The sequence below is a fragment of the Pangasianodon hypophthalmus genome, chromosome 2 (genome assembly GCF_027358585.1).
Source record: "Pangasianodon hypophthalmus isolate fPanHyp1 chromosome 2, fPanHyp1.pri, whole genome shotgun sequence".
Classification (NCBI taxonomy): domain Eukaryota; kingdom Metazoa; phylum Chordata; class Actinopteri; order Siluriformes; family Pangasiidae; genus Pangasianodon; species Pangasianodon hypophthalmus.
Genome location: NC_069711.1, coordinates 3,124,889 through 3,148,323, shown reverse-complemented (window position 1 = coordinate 3,148,323; position 23,435 = coordinate 3,124,889). Strand labels below are relative to the sequence as shown.

The window sequence follows — 23,435 nt, the reverse complement described above, 5'->3', positions numbered from 1 at the left end:
GACTAAAGGAATAAATTCCCATGAAGAATCTTTTTTTTTTTTTTCGATTATGGCCTTTTTTCTTCAGCTGCAGATACAGCATTAACGTACAGGCTTGATAAAGAATAATCTAGAAACAATTCCAACTCTAAACCAGAGTTTCTCATTTTATAGCTTGAAAAAGTCAGTAGTTGTCTCAGACGCTTAGCCACTGAAGGCTGAGGAATCATTGCAATTCAAACACAAGATCTTTTGACTACAGGGTGCGAGTACTGGGTGCAACTACAGTGTGTGACTACAGTGTGAGACTACAGTGTTCAGGCAGACTCGGATGTTTCTCACATCAAGTGGTTGAGTCCAGTCCTACAACTATATTTTTATTTTGGATGATATCTTACCTTTGGTCCAGCAAGACCTATTCCAGTTTCACCCTGAAGTCCAGGTGGTCCAGGAAAGCCCCTCTCTCCCTTCACACACACATACATACACACACACAGAGACACATAGACACACACATTTGATCTTGTCTGGGTTGTGCTAACAGACATTACTGATCCTTACGCTTTATCACTGATATCAGGCTCAGTGTATATTCTGCACAAGGCACAGTGGAGTCAGTGCACTCGGCTCGGTCTATATATTGCACTAGCTTAACTTGTCGAAGTGCACTGTATTTGTCTAAGTCTATGTAGTTTTCTAGGCTTGATCAACATAGTGCTCTGGAATATTTACTGTAATAAGTTCAGTCCATATAGTGCACTACGTAGACTGAGCCTAAAAATAAGTGGGAGTCACATGACTATAAGTCAAAAGGCTTAGAAATAGTGAAGCTAATGGCCACAAATTTATTTCTGAATTAAAATGGATGTAGGAACCATTTGGGAAGTTTAGGAAAATGATGCAGCATGAGAGCTTTGCAGAGAGCGTGCAAAGCTACAGTGGGAATACTTTTAATAATTTATAAAAATATATATTTTTTATTCCTTTAACACTTTCTTACTCACTGCATAATTACATTATTTTTCCATTATTATTTCTTTTTTTGTTATTTTATAGTGTTCGTGTCTTTATTATTATTCTAAAATTGCATACTATGAGCAGGGGTGTACAAACTTTTGACTGGTAGTGTAAGTGATCACTGTTTGCTCCCAGTGAGAGAGAGAGAGAACATTCCAGAGAAATGATTATGCGTTCTCGTCTCACTGGCAGCTGCTGGACTGGCAGTGGATTTGTGCAGAGCTGGAGGGTACATATCAAAGTCAAACACTAATATAACAAGCACACTTTCTACTGAAGGTTGTGTAACATCACGTAAACAGTGTTTGAGTATTAGTCTGACAGAAGAACATGCCGAAAACTCCACTTATCTCTGAATCACATCACTATTAGTGAAGAATAACACGCTACACTCAGTGATACTCCCTTTACTGATCAGTGTACACTACTGTAGAATGCACTAAACTCACTACTAATAGTGTACAAGGGTCATATGGGACAAAGCATTAGCCTTGCTCTGCATAGTGCACTAGGCACAGACTCCAAATTACGCTAAGCTTAATCTCCATAGTGCACTAGGTTTAGTCTGTCTAGTTTAGTAGTTTCAATCTACATTAGTGCACTAGCTTCATTCATCATAATGCACTAGACTCTCTATAAAGAGTGTACTATTTCAGTTGGGATAATGAATACGCCTTGCTCTGCATAGTGAACTAGCCTCAACCTGCATAAAACACGAGTCGTGTACTATGTAGGTGACCTGACACACTCTTACTCTCTAAAGTGCACTAGGCTCAGTCGACATATTTTATATAGTGCACTAGGTTCAGTCATTCTGCTGTATGCAGTGCACTGTGCACTAGCCGTATGCAGTAGCCTAATGCACTATATAAAATAGGATGACTGAGCCTAGTGCACTACACAGACTGAGTCTAGTGCACTATGTAAAATATTGTGCCTGAGCCTAGTGCACTACACAGACTGAGTCTAGTGCACTATGTAAAATATTGTGCCTGAGCCTAGTGCACTACATAGACTGAGCCTAGTGCACTATATAAAATATTGTGCCTGAGCCTAGTGCACTACACAGACTGAGTCTAGTGCACTATGTAAAATATTGTGCCTGAGCCTAGTGCACTACATAGACTGAGCCTAGTGCACTATATAAAATATTGTGCCTGAGCCTAGTGCACTACATAGACTGAGCCTAGTGCACTATATAAAATATTGTGCCTGAGCCTAGTGCACTACATAGACTGAGCCTAGTGCACTATATAAAATAGGATGACTGAGCCTAGTGCACTATATAGACTGAAACTAGTGTGCTATATAGACTGAGACTAGTGCGCTATATAGACTGAGACTAGTGTGCTATATAGACTGAAACTAGTGTGCTATATAGACTGAGACTAGTGTGCTATATAGACTGAAACTAGTGTGCTATATAGACTGAGACTAGTGTGCTATATAGACTGAGACTAGTGTGCTATATAGACTGAATCTAGTGTGCTATATAGACTGAGACTAGTGTGCTATATAGACTGAAACTAGTGTGCTATATAGACTGAAACTAGTGTGCTATATAGACTGAGACTAGTGCACTGTATAGACTGAGACTAGTGCGTTATATAGACTTAGACAGTTGCACTACATAGATCGCATCTAGTGCACTATATAGACAGAGTCTAATTGACCGGGACTAGTGCACTATATAAAATATGACTAAGCCTAGTGCACTACATAAACTGAGCCTCAGTCCTTATATTGTATATAGTACATTTCTCTCAGTCTATGTAGTGCAACGACACAGTTGATAGTAGACTAGTCTCAGCCTATGTAATGCAATAGACACTTTGTGTTTGACTAGTCTCAGCCTAAGTAATGCAATAGACACTTCGTGGTAGACTAGTCTCAGCCTATATAATGCAATAGACACTGCATAGTCAGACTAGTCTCAGCCTATATAGTACAATAGACACTGCATAAAAGACTAGTCTCAGCCTATGTAATGCAATAGACACTTCATAATAGACTAGTCTCAGCCTATGTAATGCACTAGACACTGCCTAAAAGACTAGTCCCAGCCTATGTAATGCACTAGACACTTAATAATAGACTAGTCTCAGCTCATGTAATGTATTAGACACTACATAAAAGACTACTATCAGCCTATATAATGCAATAGACACTGCATAAAAGACTAGTATCAGCCTATGTAATGCAATAGACACTGCATAAGACTAGTCTCAGCCTATGTAACGCACTAGACACTTAATAATAGACTAGTCTCAGCTCTTGTAATGCATTAGACACTACATAGTAGACTAGTTTCTGTACTACATTTTAGTCTATGTGCATTAAAGTAGCAGGTTTAGCACATGCTACAAATCCGAGCTGTGATTTGACCATAATTCTCCATTGATGAGAATGTTGCTTTGTTAGTGCTAAAATGTTGTGTGAGAGATGTGTGTATCTGAATTACTTTGTGTCCTGGTGGTCCCTGGGGTCCGGTGTCACCGTTAGGTCCAGGCAAACCCTAAGTTAAAAAAAAAACCATGAGAACACACACACTTCAGGCAAAACGGCTGATACGCTGTCATGATGTTTTTCTAATTCATATATCTCTTCATGGTTGTTCTATGAGAGGTTTTTAGATACTTCAGAAAGTTTCTGTGTGGAGACATTTATTTAGTATTTTTGGAAGGAGTCTCCAGTGTCAGTGCTTTGTAACAGCTGGAGGTAAAGCTGTAACTTTAACTTTTCTGACACAGGAATGTCTTTAGGACAGAGGAGTTTGGACTTTGTGGGCTTTCTCTTATTCTCTTTAAATTTTATCTTCAAGAGAAAAAAAAAATAGAGGCTAGTGATGGAACAAGTGTTTGTAGCTGCTATAATGTAAGTGATAACAGGAATGAACTTTAAATGTAACTATAAATGGATAAAAAGTATGATGTGTCATTCTTTAATTAATAAAAAAATGTACTCATTGTCAAATTGCTGTCCTATAAGAGGAAGTTTGGGTCGTGCTGTTATGGGAAAATGATAAACTATGACTAATCAGTGAGTTTGAGTGTTTATTATTTACTCTTGAATTAACCAAAAGGAAATATTGTAGCTCTTGAGAACTGCAGTAAAAGGTGCAGGAAAGAGTGACATGATATATAACAACATATAAACAATGAACCTGCAGTCCTCTGTTTCCACTGATGCCCACTGGACCTTCAGGACCCTGTTAGGAACAAATCAGACAGAAGATGTGTATCAGAATCGATCTAAGAGTTGTCCAGTGGATGGTCAGCGGACGCTCAGTGTATGTAATGTGTGTGTCAGGAGTCGCACACTCACTCTGTCTCCTTTGACACCAGGCATCCCGCATTCACCTCTCTCTCCCTGGCAAAGAAGCAGGCCATGATTTACTCAAGGTGTAAAAACATATGCAAAAACGGAACGACAAAAGTGGCAGGAGTTGCATGGAACACAACAAGTCATCAGGGAGAAAAGGGTGCCATTATTTTTTCCACAGCAATTGTATTTAATGAAAATGAAACATTCTTAATAACCATGATTCTTACCTTTTCTCCTCTACTTCCCGGTTTGCCCTGATGACCAAAAGCACAGAGAACACAAAGCATTATCCATTAGGTTACATATTTTGTTGAAAATCAGATTCTTAAAAAAAAAATGTAATAAAATGGAGACTGACCTCGGAGCCGTTTTGCCCTGGCAGCCCTTGAAGTCCGCTCTCACCCTACGGGAAACAGGAAGTCAGATTTTAATCACGTCGAGGATTTATTTCACCAAATGCTCACTTTTTCTCACATTTTAGAATAACAATATAAATATATAACAATATATAGAAATATGCAGTGACTAAAAAGAAGCTTTGTGGACACTCAATGTCTCAAAGCAGCTAATGAGGAACTGCATTACACACTGTCTGTAAAAAAATCCTACATAATGAGCTCTCTCTACTGTTTATATACACTTCTAATGTGATCACTAATTAATCTGATGGAAAAAGTCTAAACGATGATATGTACAAATAGAATAATAGTATATTATCCTAATAAATGTAATCAGAGGTGCTAACATTGCTAATCCTAGTGCATGTCAGTGTATGGGACGTTTCTCGCATAAAAATAATAAAATAATAAAACATATAAGTTTTATAAGAGCTGATTTTCTAACTGCAATCTGCAGAAATGTTATACGCTTCATATATAAGCTTGAAAACGAACATGCTATGTATGTGTCCAGTCTGCAGCTTGTCCACATATCACTGCACATAACAATAAAGTATATAATGTATAAAATAATAAATACTATATTATTATATACTGTATATAGTAATCTATAAATATAATATATAATATAATAAGAAATATAATAAATAATAAGATAACAAATGGACCTAATCAAACATTTTGTCTGTACAAATGGGAACATAAAATACTCAATAAATAAAAAAAGAGAAAGTATATGATGCATACTAATATAAAATATTAAATGTCAGACACACTTTTATTATTCAATGACCTGATTATTGATACAGCAATGCAAAATACTCGCTCATTTGTCTTCTATTGGCTCACAAGCCCAAGGATTGTGAATTCATATACTGTAAAATCGACGCAAAGCAAAAGTAACAACAAATGTACGTCTTTTACGTCCGTCGTCTCTTTCCTTTTCAGAGAACTGGCTTTTCTGGTGGGCGAATTTTATCCCTCTACTGCACATATTCATCTTCAATAAGTGCTTTATTCTGGTGAGGGTCGCGGTGGATCTGAAATCAAACCCGGTGACACTGGGCACAAAGTGGGTGAATTCACCCCAGATAAAACACCAGTCCATCACAGGGCACCACACACACACACACACACACTCATTCACACACTCTTTATCAGTGTAGTCTTTAAATTTAAATCTTTAAATTTAAATTTCTTTACAGTTTTCTTTAAATGCTCAAAAGAAAATCCAGATAAATGGCATGTTGCCAATTGGCAACAATGTGCAGTAGAGGGTTATTCATGTTTAGTCCAAATGCTGAAAAGTGTAGATATATCTTATATCACTACTACAAGGAATAAAAAAAACTTTAATGAAACAGCTAAACTGTGCATGTTGGCACCTCTGCCTTTTATAATAAGACTGTAAATGCTTTTCTGACCTTCTGCCCTTTCGGCCCCGGACTTCCATCATCTCCTGGTCGACCCCTTTTCCCCTGCCACACAGAGAGAGAGAGAAAGAGAGAGAGAGAGAGAGAGAGAGAGTAATGTAAAGTACAGACAAAATATTTGCCCTTAACAAGACAACACACATTATTCGGAATGAACAAATGTGTAATTCTTTTCTCACGAGAGGGAAATTATTGTCCATTATAATCACACACACACAGATGCACTGGATAGAAATTAGGCTAAAGTATTTCTTTAATTACAGAGAACTGAATTACATCTATAGATATGACTTATGTAACAGGCAGTAATATTTTTAAACACACACACACACACACACACACACACACACACACACCCAACCCCCAGTGAATAAATAAATGCCCCATGGAAAGAGAAGGAATTCAGTAAATGTGTTTTAGCTTGCAGGTTAATTGTCGATGGATTTTCCACCCTTGAGGTGAAGACTGAAAGACGTCTCACCACCCAATTATCCCGAACATCACTGTGTGTAAAGGAGAGATGTGAAAAGAAACCGAAATCCTCCACAAACAGTTTTCTTATCGTCCCTAATCATCTCATGGCTCAGCTACTCCAAAGCTCTGCATGACGTCCTATCAGCTTCACGCCACTTCTAGTCTTCATTCAACATAAAAAACACACACGCTATACTCCTCTTCTGACAGAGTGTGTTTTATAGTCAGGTCCATAATTATTGGCACCCTTCTATATAAGATAAATATAGGCTGTATAAGATAAATGTTACAAAAGATACAATTTTTTAGAATTTTCTCTCAGTGTTGTGATGATTTTGGTCTAGAACATCGCTCAAAAATCTGTTCAATTGGTTTGAGATCTGGTGCCTATGAAGGCTATAGCATATGCTATGATTTACATCATTTTCATCCTCATCAAACTGTTCAGTGAGCCCTTGTGCTGTGTAAATAGGGGCGGAGTCATCATAGAAGAGACCACGCCCATCAGGATCATAGACTGGGGTGTATTTACTTACAGCTGGCCCACTTGGTCCTTTCTCTCCTTTCTCACATGTACATCTCTTCTCCAGAGGACACTGTAACCACACACACACACACACACACACACACACACATACACACACAAAGAATATGGTCCATAGAAGGAGGTGATGATTTAATGACAAAACTAGAGTTTTTTAAATTCACACTCACCGCCTCATCTGCCAACGCCGTCTATAATAGGAAAAGGAAAATAATATTAATTCAATTTTGTCACGAAAATCTCCACAAACATCTGTGTTGATTCAAGATCAACAACCGTCATTACGCTACACAAGGCTTGCATATGGAGTCAATTTTACCTCATTATCAACCAGATTGATCAATTGATGGAAAACATTTTGGGAGTGTTTTTTTTTTTGGGGGGAATTTGTTTTAAACCAGACTCAAAAGCAAACTCATTGCTCAATGTGTACAGAGTGTATGCACATGATATTATTTTTATACGGATTTTTTTTTACATAGAGCTAAACATTAGCTAAACAAATAGTCCTAGTAGTAATTAGCACATAAATCACTGCAGATTTGTTCGAATTTAAAATATGGTTTCCACCCTCGTTATTCAATAGCTTGTAAAATAGCACTTGATCCAGCACATCCTATTATTTTGTATGATAAACTAGAAGTACAGCAGTAGAAAGAGTGAACCTAAGGTGGGGGGTTAAAAAAAATGCAAGTAGCAAGTATGGAGTAGCAGCAAATTATTGGATACACCACAAAAAAAATTAATTAAACTGTTTAAATTATAAGAAGTCAATGTAGCTAGTAGCTACAAGCTACTAAATCAATTTATTATGCATTTAATTTGATATTTGTCTAATTAATAGAATAATGCCAGTGTTTTTGTGAATTGAATATGCTCTCCAGTACAGAAAACATACCCGTGGTATGAAGGATAAGCTGACTGAGGACTCATCTGCTGTGCTTACAGCTCACTTAAAATTATTTCATAACTTCATCCATCTAAAATTTGGTCTTGGAGGTAAGTAAGATTGTGATGTTGTCTTCTCTGATGTGCAAAAAAAAAAAAAAAAACTTTTTAATGGACTTTATATGAATTGAAACCATGAAAACATACATTTCAGTGTGACATATTGCAGTTGCATCATACTCTCAGACAGATGCACTGGACTTCAACGAGGTGATGTCATGCAAGAAAAATACGCTTCAGTTCAAGATCAGATTCGTGTACATGTTTGTAGTTATGTCTGAGGTCTGAATACTGATGTGAGCAATTTCGGTATTAACTCAGATCTGAAAAGTCTTTTGTGGTGGTTAAAACTACACCAATGCAGTGGTGTTAGTTAGCAAAAGTGTGTATTTCTAATTAAACTTCTCCTCAGATGGTGCTTTATCTTAAATTATTTTTGGTTTAAAAGAACAAACTCCAATGTGATTTATTGTTTAAAGTAAGTGAAGAAAAGAAAAAGTGTGGAAGTTCGATTTTTTTTAACTGATCACTGATCAATTACTGTTTGTATTATATTATATTTTAGATAACTGATGAAATAAAGGTTCATATGTTCATTGGAGACTGTTGAGCCTGACTCACACACACACACATACACACACAAACACACAGAGTGTTTTTTAAATACCTGTGTATAAGTGCCACCATTTTCTCTCTCTCTAGTCTCATCATGTCATGGCTTAACCTTAGAAGCCGAATCAGTTTACTGTGGAATTAAACCCTCTGACTCAGAGTGTATGAACTCTCTGTGTGAATGCTAAAAGCAGTAAATCGTGCCTCATCAGGTCTCTACATTTATTAGATTTACTCAGTACACAGTTGAGTGACTTTACCCTGAAACACACTTGCCTTTCTCCGAATTCCACTGCAGCGTTGTTTAGATATTAAAGGCCCCAGCGAATGACTTAAACACTCAAATGTTGAGGCAATACATTCTTATTATATATTATATACCGCTTATACTGTATGCTAGCTTTTGATAGAAGACGCCATGCTAACAGGTCACTGTCATCGTCGCTTAACAAGAGAGTGTGGTGTGTTGTGAGGGTGTACTATGCTAATTGGCTAAGTAGTGGCTAGCATATAAAATAACTAACCTGTGAACAAATCAGTGACACAATGATGCTAAATCTGCTAACAACGCATAACCACTAGCTATTTGTTACAAATAAATATAAGGTGCTAACATTATATTTCACTTCTTTACCCATTCATGTGTATTACAGATTAGTAAACCGAGTGAATTATGGGTAATACGCACACTCACTTGGTCACTGAGAATTAAGTTTTGCTATATACTAGCACTAGATGTTTAAAATGGCTAATCTTCTAGCAACACTTAAGAATTGTAGCATTCGTAACAGTATCCAGACATACATATGAAGGAAAAAGTGAAAATTCCAAGCAGATGTATGCCACATGGAAGGAGAAAATGTACATATAGATTGTCTTCAAGCTTTCTCATATTTTGAGTGTTTCAGCATGTCAGAAAATCAGAAACAGCAGCAATAAAAGGTTACAGAACCTCTATAAAAGATGAGTAAGACATCCGCTTCTCTCTTTCTTATGGCCGCAGTACAGTTCCTCATGTGTCTAACTAGAACTAGGACGCAGTATCGCAGAACAAAGTGAAGAACACACTTTTATACGCGTGATTGCTTTTTAATCTGGATGATGTTGCGCACAATATGCGGTACAAGGTCCGAATAAATGGTGACTTTCCAATGTCTATGCAAATGTGCCAACATTTACAGTTTAGCCTTAGCATTTGAGGTCAATCATGCATACATGCATATTAGAATATTAGGCCACGCCCATCACAACATTCTTAGTGGTCTGATCAGTGAGTTCTGCTGGTGCACTTTTCCTTTCTAATGGCTTAGTGCCCTCATGTCATTTTATCTCTCTGGATTTCAATCACACCATGATGCCAAAATAAAACCCATTCAAGATTATTCATTCCTTCTTTTCATTCATCTTATGTTAGCGCTTTATCTTAGGCAGGGTCTCTGTAGATCTGGAGCCTATCCCAGGAACACTAGGTGTGAGGCTGAAATAGTACACTCTGTATAGGATGCGAGTTCATTACTAAGCACTATTGTAGACATCTACCTAGGGGTAATTTAGCATAGCCAGTTCACCTACTGGCATGTTTCTGGGAGGTGGAAGGAAACTGGAGAATCTGGAGGAAACCCATACTCCATACAGACAGTAACCTGAGATCAGGATCAGGGATCCTGGAGCTTACACTTTGCCTTTGTTTGCAGAAATGTATTAGATCTAATTCTGAATATTTGCTATAAAACAAGATTAACCTAGCCTTGGCAATTTGGCAGAACTGTCATTAATTGTCCTGCTAATTCTCCACTGGGAATGTTCATAGAGTCATCATGCAAGTTTCCTGCCCCAGTGGACCTCTATTACTGCTTGTTGCAGATCCCATTTTCAACCACTTGGAAGCTAATTAACACATTTGGCCAGCATCTACAAAGATGTCAATGGAAGATCAGCTTATATCTGTCGAACAGCAACAGTTTTTAAAATCTTTGGGCCTTCAAAAGTGATCATTAGTAATTCAACAGAAAACAATACCTATGGAGTTGTGAATGAGGACTTTATGAAGATTAATATTTGTTGAATGGCTGATATGTACAATATGTATGGGCTCTACTTTGCCTGCCCTTATGGACAACCCAGGAGGACAATGATCTAAAAAAATCATGAATCCAAGCATGTTTATAATATTTAAGAAATGGAATATGGAGTGTTGTATGTGGAGGATCTCACAGAGATCACTTGTCAGGTGGCAGGGAAGGAAGCAAGCGCAGATGATGGCTTTTATTTAGGCAGACAGACATGAAATGTGAGGTAAAGGCAAAATCCAGATCGATACTTCGCAGTTTTGTGTGTGTGTGTGTGTGTGTGTGTGTATGAGTTCAGGTGTGTGCAACCAGAAATCTGGTGATCTTGAACGTGGCAGAGAACGCATGTTCTAGGATGTGTAGTCCTGCTCAGCCATGTTTGGCCATGTGAAGATGGATTCTGGGAATTGTAGTGTTGATTGAGGCCATAGACACACATTAAACAGTTGTCATGAATTCCCCTTCTCAGTGTGTGTCATGGTTCCCAATGTGATGAGCTGTTATCGTCCTGTCTCTGCCCATGTCCTGACATTGGTTTATCTGTGTTACTCCTTGATTAATTTGTCTATGTATATCTGGCTGTTTCTTTCTAGCATTATGAATGGTGTGACTTTAAATCTGAGCCTTGGTTTCTGAGTTCTGTTTCTCATTGCACTTCCTGGTTTTGACCTTCACCTGTTTCCCTCTGTTTTGAATATAGATTATCCCTCTTTGACTTTGTCTGCATGTATTTTCACCCCTGCTATGGAAAGCGGATATGATTCTCCACTTTCTGATTCACCCAGACAACAAGTATACAACAATATGGTATTGCAATAGCTGACTTTGAGGCACTCTGTGGATTTTTTTTTACTGTACAACCAAAAAATATATATGATTCTCAGATATTACACACAAAGTGAGAGTAGCTGTTAACATTGATTAATAGAAAGCATAAATCTCCTTTTCCTGGAGCGTCCGACTTTTTGCAAATCTATGCTATCCTATAAAAAGTTATTCAAACTCTGCTGCATCTTTTATACAGCCTTCAAGCTTGGAATAAATATAAATAAATATGATTAATATTTAATTTTTTTCCCCAGGAGCATTAAAATATAACATATATATTAAATACATATATTAAAAGCTAAAATATATATTACGTGACATAAACATGCCATAAAATGAATAAATGCATAAATCAGAGTGTTCGTAACTAATCCATTCTCCATTTATTATATCAGATTCATATAAGGTTGAAATCAGACCCACATCCTGCTCTTCGTGTTTTTTTCTTTGTTTTTTTTTTTTTTAACAGGAAAGTTCTGGCCAGCAGTTGTTCAGTAATGGTTTCCTCAGCATGCATATGTATGTGTGTGTGCGTGCGTGTGTGTGTTTGTGATTGTGTTCTGGATGAGCTCAGAAATCTAAAGGCAACTCACCACAACAAAGAGTTTCAATCTAAAGGCTACATAACTCACTTCAAACAAGAATTTCCTCTGGGGAAAACATTGCTACTTCCAGACACCAAAATTTACTGTGCTCCATTAACGCTGCAGGAGTTTCACTGAAAGAGTAAGACGTCCTTAAGCATCTACAACCAGCAAGCTCAAAGATGGTCTGTATTGTACAGTTAATGAGTGTGTAAATCTTTCATTTAAATTAATTACAATTTTTTAAATGTATTTTTAGGCAACGAGAATGGCGGAAATACACACATGCATGCACACAGACCTATTAAAGGATGTGCTGATAGACATACACTCTTGTTACCACCCATACACACACACCCAGGTGAATAGATGACAACAGGGAGAAAATACACTACATTACACTACAGGAAATGTTTAACCCCTAATGCACTATACACTGTAACAAATTGCTGTAAATTTTACAGTAATTTACTGGCAATTCGTGGTTACAACTGTAACATATATTTATAGTAATATTGTATAAAAGGATACATAAGCCAGCACACTTACTCATTTGGCTGATGCAGGAAACAACTGAGTTGAAGGTTATAGGTCTTGACTAACCATGCCAGTACTGGGATTTGAACACACAACCTTCTGAGGTGTAACACAAAGCCTTAAGCACTGAGCCACCACAACACCACCACTTGCAACTAGCTTGCACTGATTCAACTACTTATAGTACTGAATTAACACGACTAAATATTGCAAGCTAGTCATGCTAGCAGTGGTAGTTGAGTGGTTATAGCTTCAAGGTGCAGGTAAGAAGGTCATGTGTTCAAATCCCAGCACCACCAAACTACCTTAATTGGCTCCTTGAGCAAGACCCTTGGATGCTGTATCCTGCATCAACATACTGGGTTATGTGTTATTTTATACTCTGCATGATTTTACTGTAAATATGTTTAACAGTTGTTTATTGTAAATTATTCAACACTTTATTGTCAACCCAGTTTGCCAGTAAATTAATGTAAAATCTACAGTAATTTTTTTATGGTGTACTAATACTGTAAACCATTTACCAGATTCAATCCAGTTACCCAAGTGATTAAAGATGCCTTTTTAGATGGTTTTAAAGATCAAACGTCAAAGCAACTTTCACCGTTTTCCCTGCTACTCCATTGTTTTTTTCTCTACATAAGAGCCAGATATGGATATAGATAAAACAATACTAAAATTCCATGGAAATCTAAACCACATGTAACTGAAATACTATATAATGTGTCTCAGACACTTTCACCATGATGTAATGGGATCTCAAAGAAAGAGTGCAATCTGATAAATTCTGCTGAACGTGCTGTATGTGTAACTGTGTGCCAGGTATAAGGTTGATTAAAAGTAGTGAAAGACGGTGAAAGAAGTATATGTTTATTGCGTTTATTATATGAATGCAAAAATAAAAAAATGCAAAAATGAGTGTGCGTTTGTTTATGAGGTAAGCGTAAAAACTTTTCACAGTATCTTCAAATGCTGTCAGTATTGGAGGTGTGAACATGCAGCGAGTATCTGAATATAAAATCAATTTTACCTTGGTAATATTAAGCCATAACTTTGAAAAACTTTTTGATTTTAGCTTAATTTTGTCTTCAAACGAGAGAAATCGGCTTATACAAATTTAATACTTGCCCTTCAGTCGTATTGATTTGCACACAATCGCTGTTCCTGTGGTAAATCACACTGCGGGTTATAAACTAATCTATTTCCATACAGTATACACTAGCCTGTGTACTTTCAGGCAGAAATTCCCCAAATTGCATATGCATATTTCACATAATTACATATTTTCGAGTGTTTTTCTTCCTTTTTTTTTTTGGTTTTGTTTTACATGGTTTTACATGATCGTACAAAACATTAGTAAAGCAGGAACTCAGTCTCAAACTAGACACTACATTCTTACACTATACACTATTTACCTGACTATCCACTACCTGGATGTTTGTAGGTTAAAAAATATCTCAGTATCATCTCAAATTAAACATTGTCCTAACTGGAAATCACAGATCACCACATGGTTCATTAAACCTTCACAGGAACAACTGCTGATTTTCTATATTTGTGTTCCTTATTGTAAATTTATACAACCACCCCATTTTTACAATCTGTTACGATTTCATAAATTGTATGGTATGATGAGTTTAAGAGTTAAGGAAATCTAGACAGGAATGTTAAAACACACAGAATGCGAAGGGTAATTTTAATAATAACTTTTTATAAGACTTTATAATTAATATGTGACCAGGGCTTTTTATTTCATCTGTCTAAATGGAACTTTTCATTTACAAGCGATGACATGGAGATTGCGACATATATATTGTGGAAATGTGATTAAACTTGGTTTTTTTTGCTGAATCTACAGTATTTCTGTCCTAATTTAACTTACATTTTCAGGTAACACTTTACATTTCCTTAACTGATACTACATAACACGTTAACTGACATGAACAAACCCTGAACTTCAGCAACAACACATCATCAGTACCATTAACAAGGTAACACTTTTTTAAATTAATAAAACAAATAAGCAAAAAAAAAAAAAAACTACTTGCAATAACCAATGTTTGCCATCAATTATAAAACCTACAATGACCAACAAAACCAGCCTTAATGAACAAGTTTATGGTTTTTAAGTATTCAGAATTACGGCTAAAAAGCAAGTTCTAATATTTACGCTTGAAGTTCAGAAAATTATCAATATTTAGGAACATGCCGTCAGTTAATTTTTGATCATTTTTGATGTGGATTTTTAGTCATGGATTGAAAAAACTCTCAATGCAATCATATTTCATTAAGATTTAAACAAACACCAATTAATGCATGCCTTGACTTAATTACTTTGTTGACAAAGTACTGTTTATTATTATTTATTACTGCTGAAGTTCATATTAACTAATGCACTGTTATGTTAACAGTTACTTAAGAGAACCTTAATGTAAAGAGTTACCAGTTATTGGTCAGTTTTGGAATCAAAACAAGATCGAAATATTTTCTGAGTCTGTTCTGGCAAAGTTACATCATCCATTGATTTCATTGCAGTAGTGAATATTTTACAATTTTGAAAGGAAAGTGAGCTCATCCCTCATCCTAACCCCTGTATACGAACATTTATGAAAATTGACTGTAAGTGTTTCCATGTCCTCGGGGTGAGAATGTGTTTATATAGCCACAACACAAGCACTGAATAACCATTAGAGGATTCAACAGGAGTGGCGCTGAACATAGAGTGGAAGTTTATCCCTCTACTGCACACATTCATCTTCAATACGCGCTTTATTCTGGTGAGGGTCGCGGTGGATCTGAAATCAAACCCGGTAACACTGGGCACAAAGTGGATGAATTCACCCCAGATAAAACACCAGTCCATCACAGGGCACCACACACACACACACACACACATTCACACACTCTTTATCAGTGTAGTGTGTCTTTAAATTTAAATTTCTTTAAAGTTTTTTTGAAATGCTCAAAAGAAAATCCAGATAAATGGCATGTTGCCAATTGGCAACAGTGTGCACTAGAGGGTTAAACAAGACGATTCTCCAAACAACACAGATTTAAGCCTAACCAATAATGTATATACACTCCATTTCCATTTCTGAATAGATTCAGCAGTGGAATATGTAGTGCTTGTGACCGGAAGGCCAAAGATATCTGTTTAGCTTACAGTAAAGTATGAAAAAAACTGTGCATAATTGTCAGCATTATTATTAATACATAAATATGGAATAAAACACTCCATGTTGTGCTGTTATAGGAAAATAATCAACGATGGGATGGTGTGATGACACAGAGTTACTCTTACCACCCCAATAACAGAACATGTACACAAGTGTTTTATTCCACAGCAACTGGCCAGTGATTACGTTTGTTTTATTTATTAACAAATGATACATCATATGTTTTATCCAATTATAGTTACATTTAATGTTGTGGAATGCCTATGAGACAAGTCAGGTCCTCTTACTACTTCGTTCCCACACCAGCCTTTCTTTTTTCCTCTTTTGAAGTTGATAACATAAAAAAATGGAGCTTGACCTATTACCAAAAAATAAATTAGATTAGATAAATCTAATAAAAGACTTTCTCGTGCTAGAAAACATAACGTTACAGCTTTATCTCAGACTGACACTGGAGACTCCTTCCATAAATGATAAATAAATGTCTCCTTACAGAAAACTTCACCATATCGACAATGACAAGATTTTTTTTTTTTATAAACATGTGCTTTTTTTTTTTTTTTAATCAATTTATTATTAGATCATATAGAGTGACTGTGCATACACGCCCCTATGAATTAGCTGTTACTATAGAAACAAATATGTATTTAAACGAGCACATCAATATTAATATACTCATGATTTGTAGTTGGAACTAATGACAGGTCTGCTGTCAAAGCAATCACTTTTGAGAATTCAATTTGAGAAACACTGTGGAATAACATCACTGAATATGTTAGAGAACAGAACGCTGCTCACTTTTATCCTTCGCTTTATCCAATCCAAACACGGCAAAAATGTGTCCACTTCAAAGCGAGAAAACAGACATAAAATATACAGATGTTTTTCCGTGTCATTACGGCTCCCTCCTGACAGCAGGACGCGGGAATCACAGCAGCTGTGTTAACAGCGACGCCTCTGATGGTGCTGCTGTACAGAATTTTTTTTTACAAATGGCCCAAAGTAAAGTCAACTTTGGAGTTCGGTTCAAAACAAACCCGTGCTTTGTGCACTACTGAGTATCTGGAACACATTCACGAAACCACCATGATTTATTTCAACTCGAGTTTTACAACAATGTTGGTGAAACCCTTTAAAATTCTGTTGGGGAGAAAATGAAGCATTTTGAAGAAGTAATTTTTGGAAAATACAATGCACACATTGCACACAATGTCCCTCAGACTGAATGTATTCAGTCAGAAAGACCATTTTGGTGTCCATTCAACGGAAATCCATCAAATTCCATTATATCCCATACCACTGACACTTAAACGCTGACTTGTTATAGTTATTATTAAGTTGTAATTAACTGACTGGTCTCTTGAATTAAATATTTTGCACATTACATTCAGGTTTTCTTATCTAAAATTATTTAATTATTCAATATCAATAAATAAAACAATAAACCTCAGCATTAATAAACCATTAAAAACATTATTCAAGTACCAAACACTTGTATTAATTGAATTTTTAAAAAAAAATACTAATAATAAACCAAATTGACAAATTGTCGTCATCAGTGTGATGAAATTAATTTATATTGGCGTATATAAAAGAAATATTACAACTGATAAACTGTACATTCTGCAATGGATCCATGGGAAAGAACATGAGTAAGTATTAAAGAGAACATAAAGGTTCAAACGTCTCAGATTAAGGACTCACCAGCTCTTTAATGATCTTCTTTACGATGTCTTTATCTTGTAGGTTGTGTAAGTAGCGGATTGGTGGAGAACTGGCCAGCATCCTCAGCTGCGCCATTTTGGATGTCTCTCTGGCAGCCGGTGTGACACCAATGGCAAAAAATCGAACTCCTTGGTTCTTGGCATCAGCCACAGCAGAAAATAAGTCTGGATTCTTTGGATGGGACTCTCCATCATAGAGCAGCACAGCCACTTTGACACTTCCAGTTCCTGATTCGTTCAGGTAGAGGCGTGTGAGGTTTGTGATGGCGTACGTCACGTACGTGCCTTGCCCAATGTAGGAAATGGGTGCGATGTTGGCTTTGAAGTTGGCCACGCCCCTCCACTGGCTGAAGGTCTGCTCGGGAATGACGTGACTGCTGTACTGAAGGAGTGCAGATCTAAAGCTCAGGCTTCGTCCACTCTGGAGGTTCACGTTCTGCATGCGCTCAACCACCTCACTGACTAATCGCTTCTCTTGGCCGTGGTTGTCCTTGGCACTTTCGGAGCTGTCCAGCAAAAATGCTAGCTCAAGACTGCAGTCTTCATTTATGTGTGCTGAGAAAAGCATAACAGAGAAATCTTGAAAATCTTGAAGACATGAAACCACTCATCTGTTCTATTAAATAATGAAGTTCCATTTAAGACTAAGAGATCATGAAACTCATTATGGTCACATGACACTTGAATGGACACTGAGACACATTTTTAAAGGCAAAGTCCACATTATGTACAGAAAAAGCACTAAGGTTGGAAGAGGACTAAACCATTCCTGGAAGGGGGAGGAAATGGTTAAATCTCACAATAATGCATTCAGCAGTTTTTCCATCTTGGAAAAGTCTTAAAGGCTCCATGTAAAAACCTATAATAGTGTTTTCCTACCAAAGAGAATTCGAGCTAAGAACTCATCCAGAACTTTCATTCATTCATCTTCAGTAACTGCTGTATCCTGATCAGTGTCCTGCTCGATCTGGAGCCTATCCTAGGAACACTGAATGGGACACCAGTCCATTGTGTACTAACATTCAGACCTTGGGGCAATTTAGCATACCAACCTATTCCACCTACTAGCATGTTTTGGGAGGAAACTGGCGAACCCAGTGGAAACCCATGTGGACACAGGGAGAACATGTGAAATTCTGAACAGACAGTAACCTAAGATCAGGATCTAACCAGGGACTATGAAGGGACAACACTTCCCCCTGCACCACCATGCCACCTCTTTGAGTTTTTGCTAGTATAATCCTTGCTTGATACAAGGACCGCTTTGGACCGCTTTGGACCACTGCCACTTTATGCTGCCTAAGCAAGCACTTAAATACAATGTTCTTGCATGGCATGCTTGCTTGATTGACATGGACCAGGCTTATAGCATAGATCACCTGCCATTTTGTGCTGCCTAGGCAAGCATGCTAAGAACTTTTTACTATCCAAAGTACCTTTGAAGTAGTGCTACAAATATTAGTACCTGTATCTCTATCCTCTGGTGATAAATTTGCATATTGGAACCTGATTGGCTTTTAGAATTTATGACACCACTGCAGTGACAATGTTGACATTTTTTGCTCTGCTTCTGTTTCACTTTTTTCCAGGAAGTAAAAAAATAGATGGGAAAAATAATCAAGATGTAACATGAGTCTCTTTTAAATGGTTTTGCATCCATGCAAGAATATCATAGTCAGACTTTTACACAAGGCTTCTGCATAAATGTTTTATAACTGTTTTTAACAATTTTGCTGAATAATAAACACATTAAGCCCAGGGTTGGGAGATACGGCTAAAAATACCACAATAACCCCAGTATATGGTAGTACGTGTAACAATATTTAGTTTTGAGGAGGTTTTGGCAATTAATGTACCAGCAATAAAGTAATGCAGCATTATGAAAATCTTAAAGATTAAAAGATTTTCAACTTAATATTTATTATTAAATTAAGTGATTAATAAGAAACAGGCAAACGAAAATGTTCAAAAATCCAATTTATAAAAATTCAATCAGAAACACTGAAAGAACAAGACCAAAAAATAAAAAAATAAAAAAAGATTTATCAAAATACGCAAAGAATTGATTTATAATCACATCATGGCGCCCTGAATTAAAGTTGAATTAAATTGTGAGGTCCCGAGTAATTCTCACCCCTAGACCCTAAACCTAGCAGCCATCAGGAAAGTAAAATGGGCGGGGCCAGGTATTGCAATTATATTGAATTTAATAGAGTTTAGCTTTGTGCAAATGAGAAATGAAGTGATATGCTGATGACAAGTAGAAATAAGGGAATGAGGATGGAGTCAAGACACACGATTGATCATCTGATTTCTATCAAATATTCATTCTTTAGTCAACATGGAGGAGAAACTCTTCTGATTTATCACTTCATGTAGTCTATAATGGATTGGAACGTAAACCAAACTAGTTAGCTGAAATCACCACGTTAACAGTGACACACACACGTTGTTGTCGAGTCACCTGTTAATTACAGTCAAAGTATTTTCATTTCCATGTGACTATTAGATTTTTACAGGATTTTACAGGGATCATTAGGCGGAGTTAAACACACCCCAGTGAACTCAACCAAAGTTCAAAGCTCTGTGCTAAAGCAGTGACTTCCTTATACTCTTTAACAGACTGCAGTGAGATGTATCCCATAACCCCCTGCAAGAGGCCTAAATCTGCTACAGGCTCCTATAAATCACATTTACGTTTGAGAGAGAGAGAGAGAGAGAGAGAGAGAGTGAGAGAGCACACGGCATAAAGGAAACTTGCCTCGGGACAGCGAATGGGAATTAAATTCATAAAGCACAAAGACAGAAAGACGAGATAAAATCACATCTTCCAGGCTTGACATTCCTCAGTTTAATCAGCATAATGCTGAGGCCATAATCTCATAATTACACAGGATTAGAAATGAAAGGTACTATACTATCCTACACTATAGTATATAAACACTATATAATATGTTTACACACTATAACACACACTACAACACATTGCGCTGTGTTATACTACACAATTCTACACTATACTACACCTTTCTATACTATAACAATACAAAAATATACACTACCATTCAAAAGATTGGAATCACTCATCAATTGGCTTGCTTTTGAAAAGAAAATCACTATGTTTTCAATTAAAATAACATTCAATTGATCAGAAATACAGCCTTTAATACATAATCAGCTGATTTTTAATGTAATATCTACACAAGCAACCATCACTCCTGGGTTCTAGTAACACAATGCATTAGCTAATCTTAAGTTATCATGTCAAACGGCTAATTCATCATTAGAAAACGTTCGTGCAGTTACATTAGCACAGCTGAAAACTATTTAAAGAAGAAATAAAACTTCTTTGTGCTACTTAAGTATCTGGAGCATCAGCATCAGTGGTCTCAAAATGGCCATAAAGAAAGAGCTTTCTTCAGAAATGCATCAGTCTGTTGCTGTGTTGAGAAATGAAGGCTAAAGAGTAATGGGAGGCCCAAGGTGCACGATTGTGCATTAGGATAAAAACATCAGTCTCTTGTTTGAGAAACAGACGTATGATTTGCTCTTTAAAACATTTATCAGCGCCTCCGGAAACCATCAGATTCCAGAATTCAGCAGCATTGTGGTATAATTTGAGTAATTTCTCACACTGAGCGTTGGTTTTTGGTGTGAGGTTGGAGGTGAGCACTTTGCTTTTGGCTTTTCTTCTGATGTTCCTCTCTTCCTCTTCTTCTTCATCATAGTCTTCCTCATAATCGTCCTGCTGAGCCCAAACACACTGCAGCCCGAGCAGCAAAACCAGGCAGCTCACATGCAGTCGCATTGCACCTACACACACACACACACACACACACAGAGAAACAACACCTACTGTATCAAAAGTTGAATATATTTTAAGCACAGGAGAATATGTCTGTGTTGAATTCCAACTTTTGAGAAAAGCACCAAGTAACATTACGCACTTTTTTACTTCCTGACCAATCAGGATGCAAGTTAGACAAAAACAAGCGAGAAAAACAAACATAGAGACCGAAGTGTCAGTCAAAAATTTGCCTATATTCAGCAAAATTATTCTATCTTTGCGATATAACTAAATTTATCAACATTCACCAGTACGAGATTTGACTTCTCACTTTATCTGTGGCTGCATACAGTCAAGTCACACATGTAGCCCAGATTCTCTTGAATTTCTGAGAATAATAAACGAATCAAGGATAATTAGCTGCTCTTCACCAGGACTGGTGAGATCGCTGTTATGGGAACGGTATGCACATATCAGAACAGTCTGGCCAAAAGTGTTTAATGAATACATACAGCTTTACATGTTATAAAAACTCAAATGGACACTCGAACAGTTAATACATTAACGTTGACTGATTACGCTACATATTAGCTAATTCAATAATGTAAGAATGAACACAATATGGAGCAATCACAACAAGCAGGATTTTTTCAAAAAGATCAACGTTTAATTTGAACCCGGATTAAATCTTAAACCTGGGATTAAATCCTTTAATTCTGATTATCCACATCTATACAAATAAATAAAAACACTGATCTAATTAAGCTCAATCGTTTTTTACACGTTTCTTCTTCTCTTTTAGTGAAAACTATGATTAAAACTTTACTTTGAGCAACAATTGTACTTCGTTTTCTACAGTCTTATCTAATAGAATAAATAATGAGCTGCTATTTCAGATATTTAACCCTCTAGTGCACACATTCATCTTCAATACACGCCTTATTCTGGTGAGGGTCGCAGTGGATCGGAAATCAAACCCAGTAACACTGGGCACAAAGTGGGTGAATTCACCCCAGATAAAACACCAGTCCATCACAGGGCACCACACACACACACACACACACACACACTCATTCACACACTCTTTATCAGTGTAGTGTAACCAATCTTTTAATTTAAATTTCTTTAAAGTTTTCTTTAAATGCTCAAAAAAAAACAAATCCAGATAAATGGCATGTTGCCAATTGGCAACAATGTGCAGTAAAGGGTTAAACTACTTCAGCTACAAAAATAAAATTAATCCATAAACAGACTTTAAAAGTATTACAGTAACAGGGTTAGTGATGCATAAAATGCAGTCCTAATTTTTTATTATTTATTTATTTATTTATTAATTACAAGGTTTAAAGTTTACTGTGACTGAATTACCAGATTTTGATTGAATCAAGGTTAAAGATTAAACTTTTTGGCCCATTTTGGGTTAAGAATTAACCCTTTAATGTTACAGATCTTTGGTATATGTGTACAATAAGTGGGGCAGAGCTGCTTCATTATATGTTCATGTAAATATAAATCATATCGTGACATAATATTTATAATAATAAGGATATTGTAAGACATCATTGTAAAAGCACTTCAGTTTGAAATTATCAGTCAAATCAAATGAACAACTCTGAAATCCTAATTTAACCTCTGTTTATTGCTATACTGTAGCTTTCTGATTCATTTCACTACATTTAAATACTGAATAATTCATAGAAACTGATGATTAATATGGTTGAAGATGAATAACGGACTAATAAGACTAGAGTTTAAGTTCATCATCATCGTTTTTCCACGTAATCACTGAGAGAGAAAAAAAAACATGACTAATTCCATTTATATCTAACAGCCATCAAGTGACACACTCTTCTCTGTACTCACCTGCTGTCACGAGTTTCAGCACAATCCCACTGACCCACTATACAGCACTGAACATCTCACAGGGACGGATTGAAAGAGACACGCCGAGCCTCGGAGCGCGAGTGTGAGTTGTTAGGGACAGTGAGAAAGTGTGTGTGT

General features: G+C 36.6%; 1 protein-coding gene across 1 annotated transcript in view; it reads right to left on the bottom strand.

The window, feature by feature from the left end:
- The window catches only part of col28a2b (collagen, type XXVIII, alpha 2b), a 41,675-nt gene extending 18,240 nt beyond the window's left edge, over positions 1 to 23,435 (bottom strand). The window contains exons 1-12 of the mRNA XM_034314833.2: positions 23,298 to 23,435; positions 21,281 to 21,460; positions 17,628 to 18,202; positions 7,340 to 7,360; positions 7,162 to 7,221; positions 6,143 to 6,196; positions 4,679 to 4,723; positions 4,548 to 4,574; positions 4,321 to 4,365; positions 4,160 to 4,204; positions 3,458 to 3,511; positions 378 to 446 (exon numbers count right to left, since the gene is read on the bottom strand). Of these exons, the coding sequence (XP_034170724.2) occupies positions 378 to 446; positions 3,458 to 3,511; positions 4,160 to 4,204; positions 4,321 to 4,365; positions 4,548 to 4,574; positions 4,679 to 4,723; positions 6,143 to 6,196; positions 7,162 to 7,221; positions 7,340 to 7,360; positions 17,628 to 18,202; positions 21,281 to 21,455 (1,170 nt within the window). The 5' untranslated portion in view covers positions 21,456 to 21,460; positions 23,298 to 23,435. The remainder of the gene's footprint in view (positions 1 to 377; positions 447 to 3,457; positions 3,512 to 4,159; positions 4,205 to 4,320; positions 4,366 to 4,547; positions 4,575 to 4,678; positions 4,724 to 6,142; positions 6,197 to 7,161; positions 7,222 to 7,339; positions 7,361 to 17,627; positions 18,203 to 21,280; positions 21,461 to 23,297) is intronic.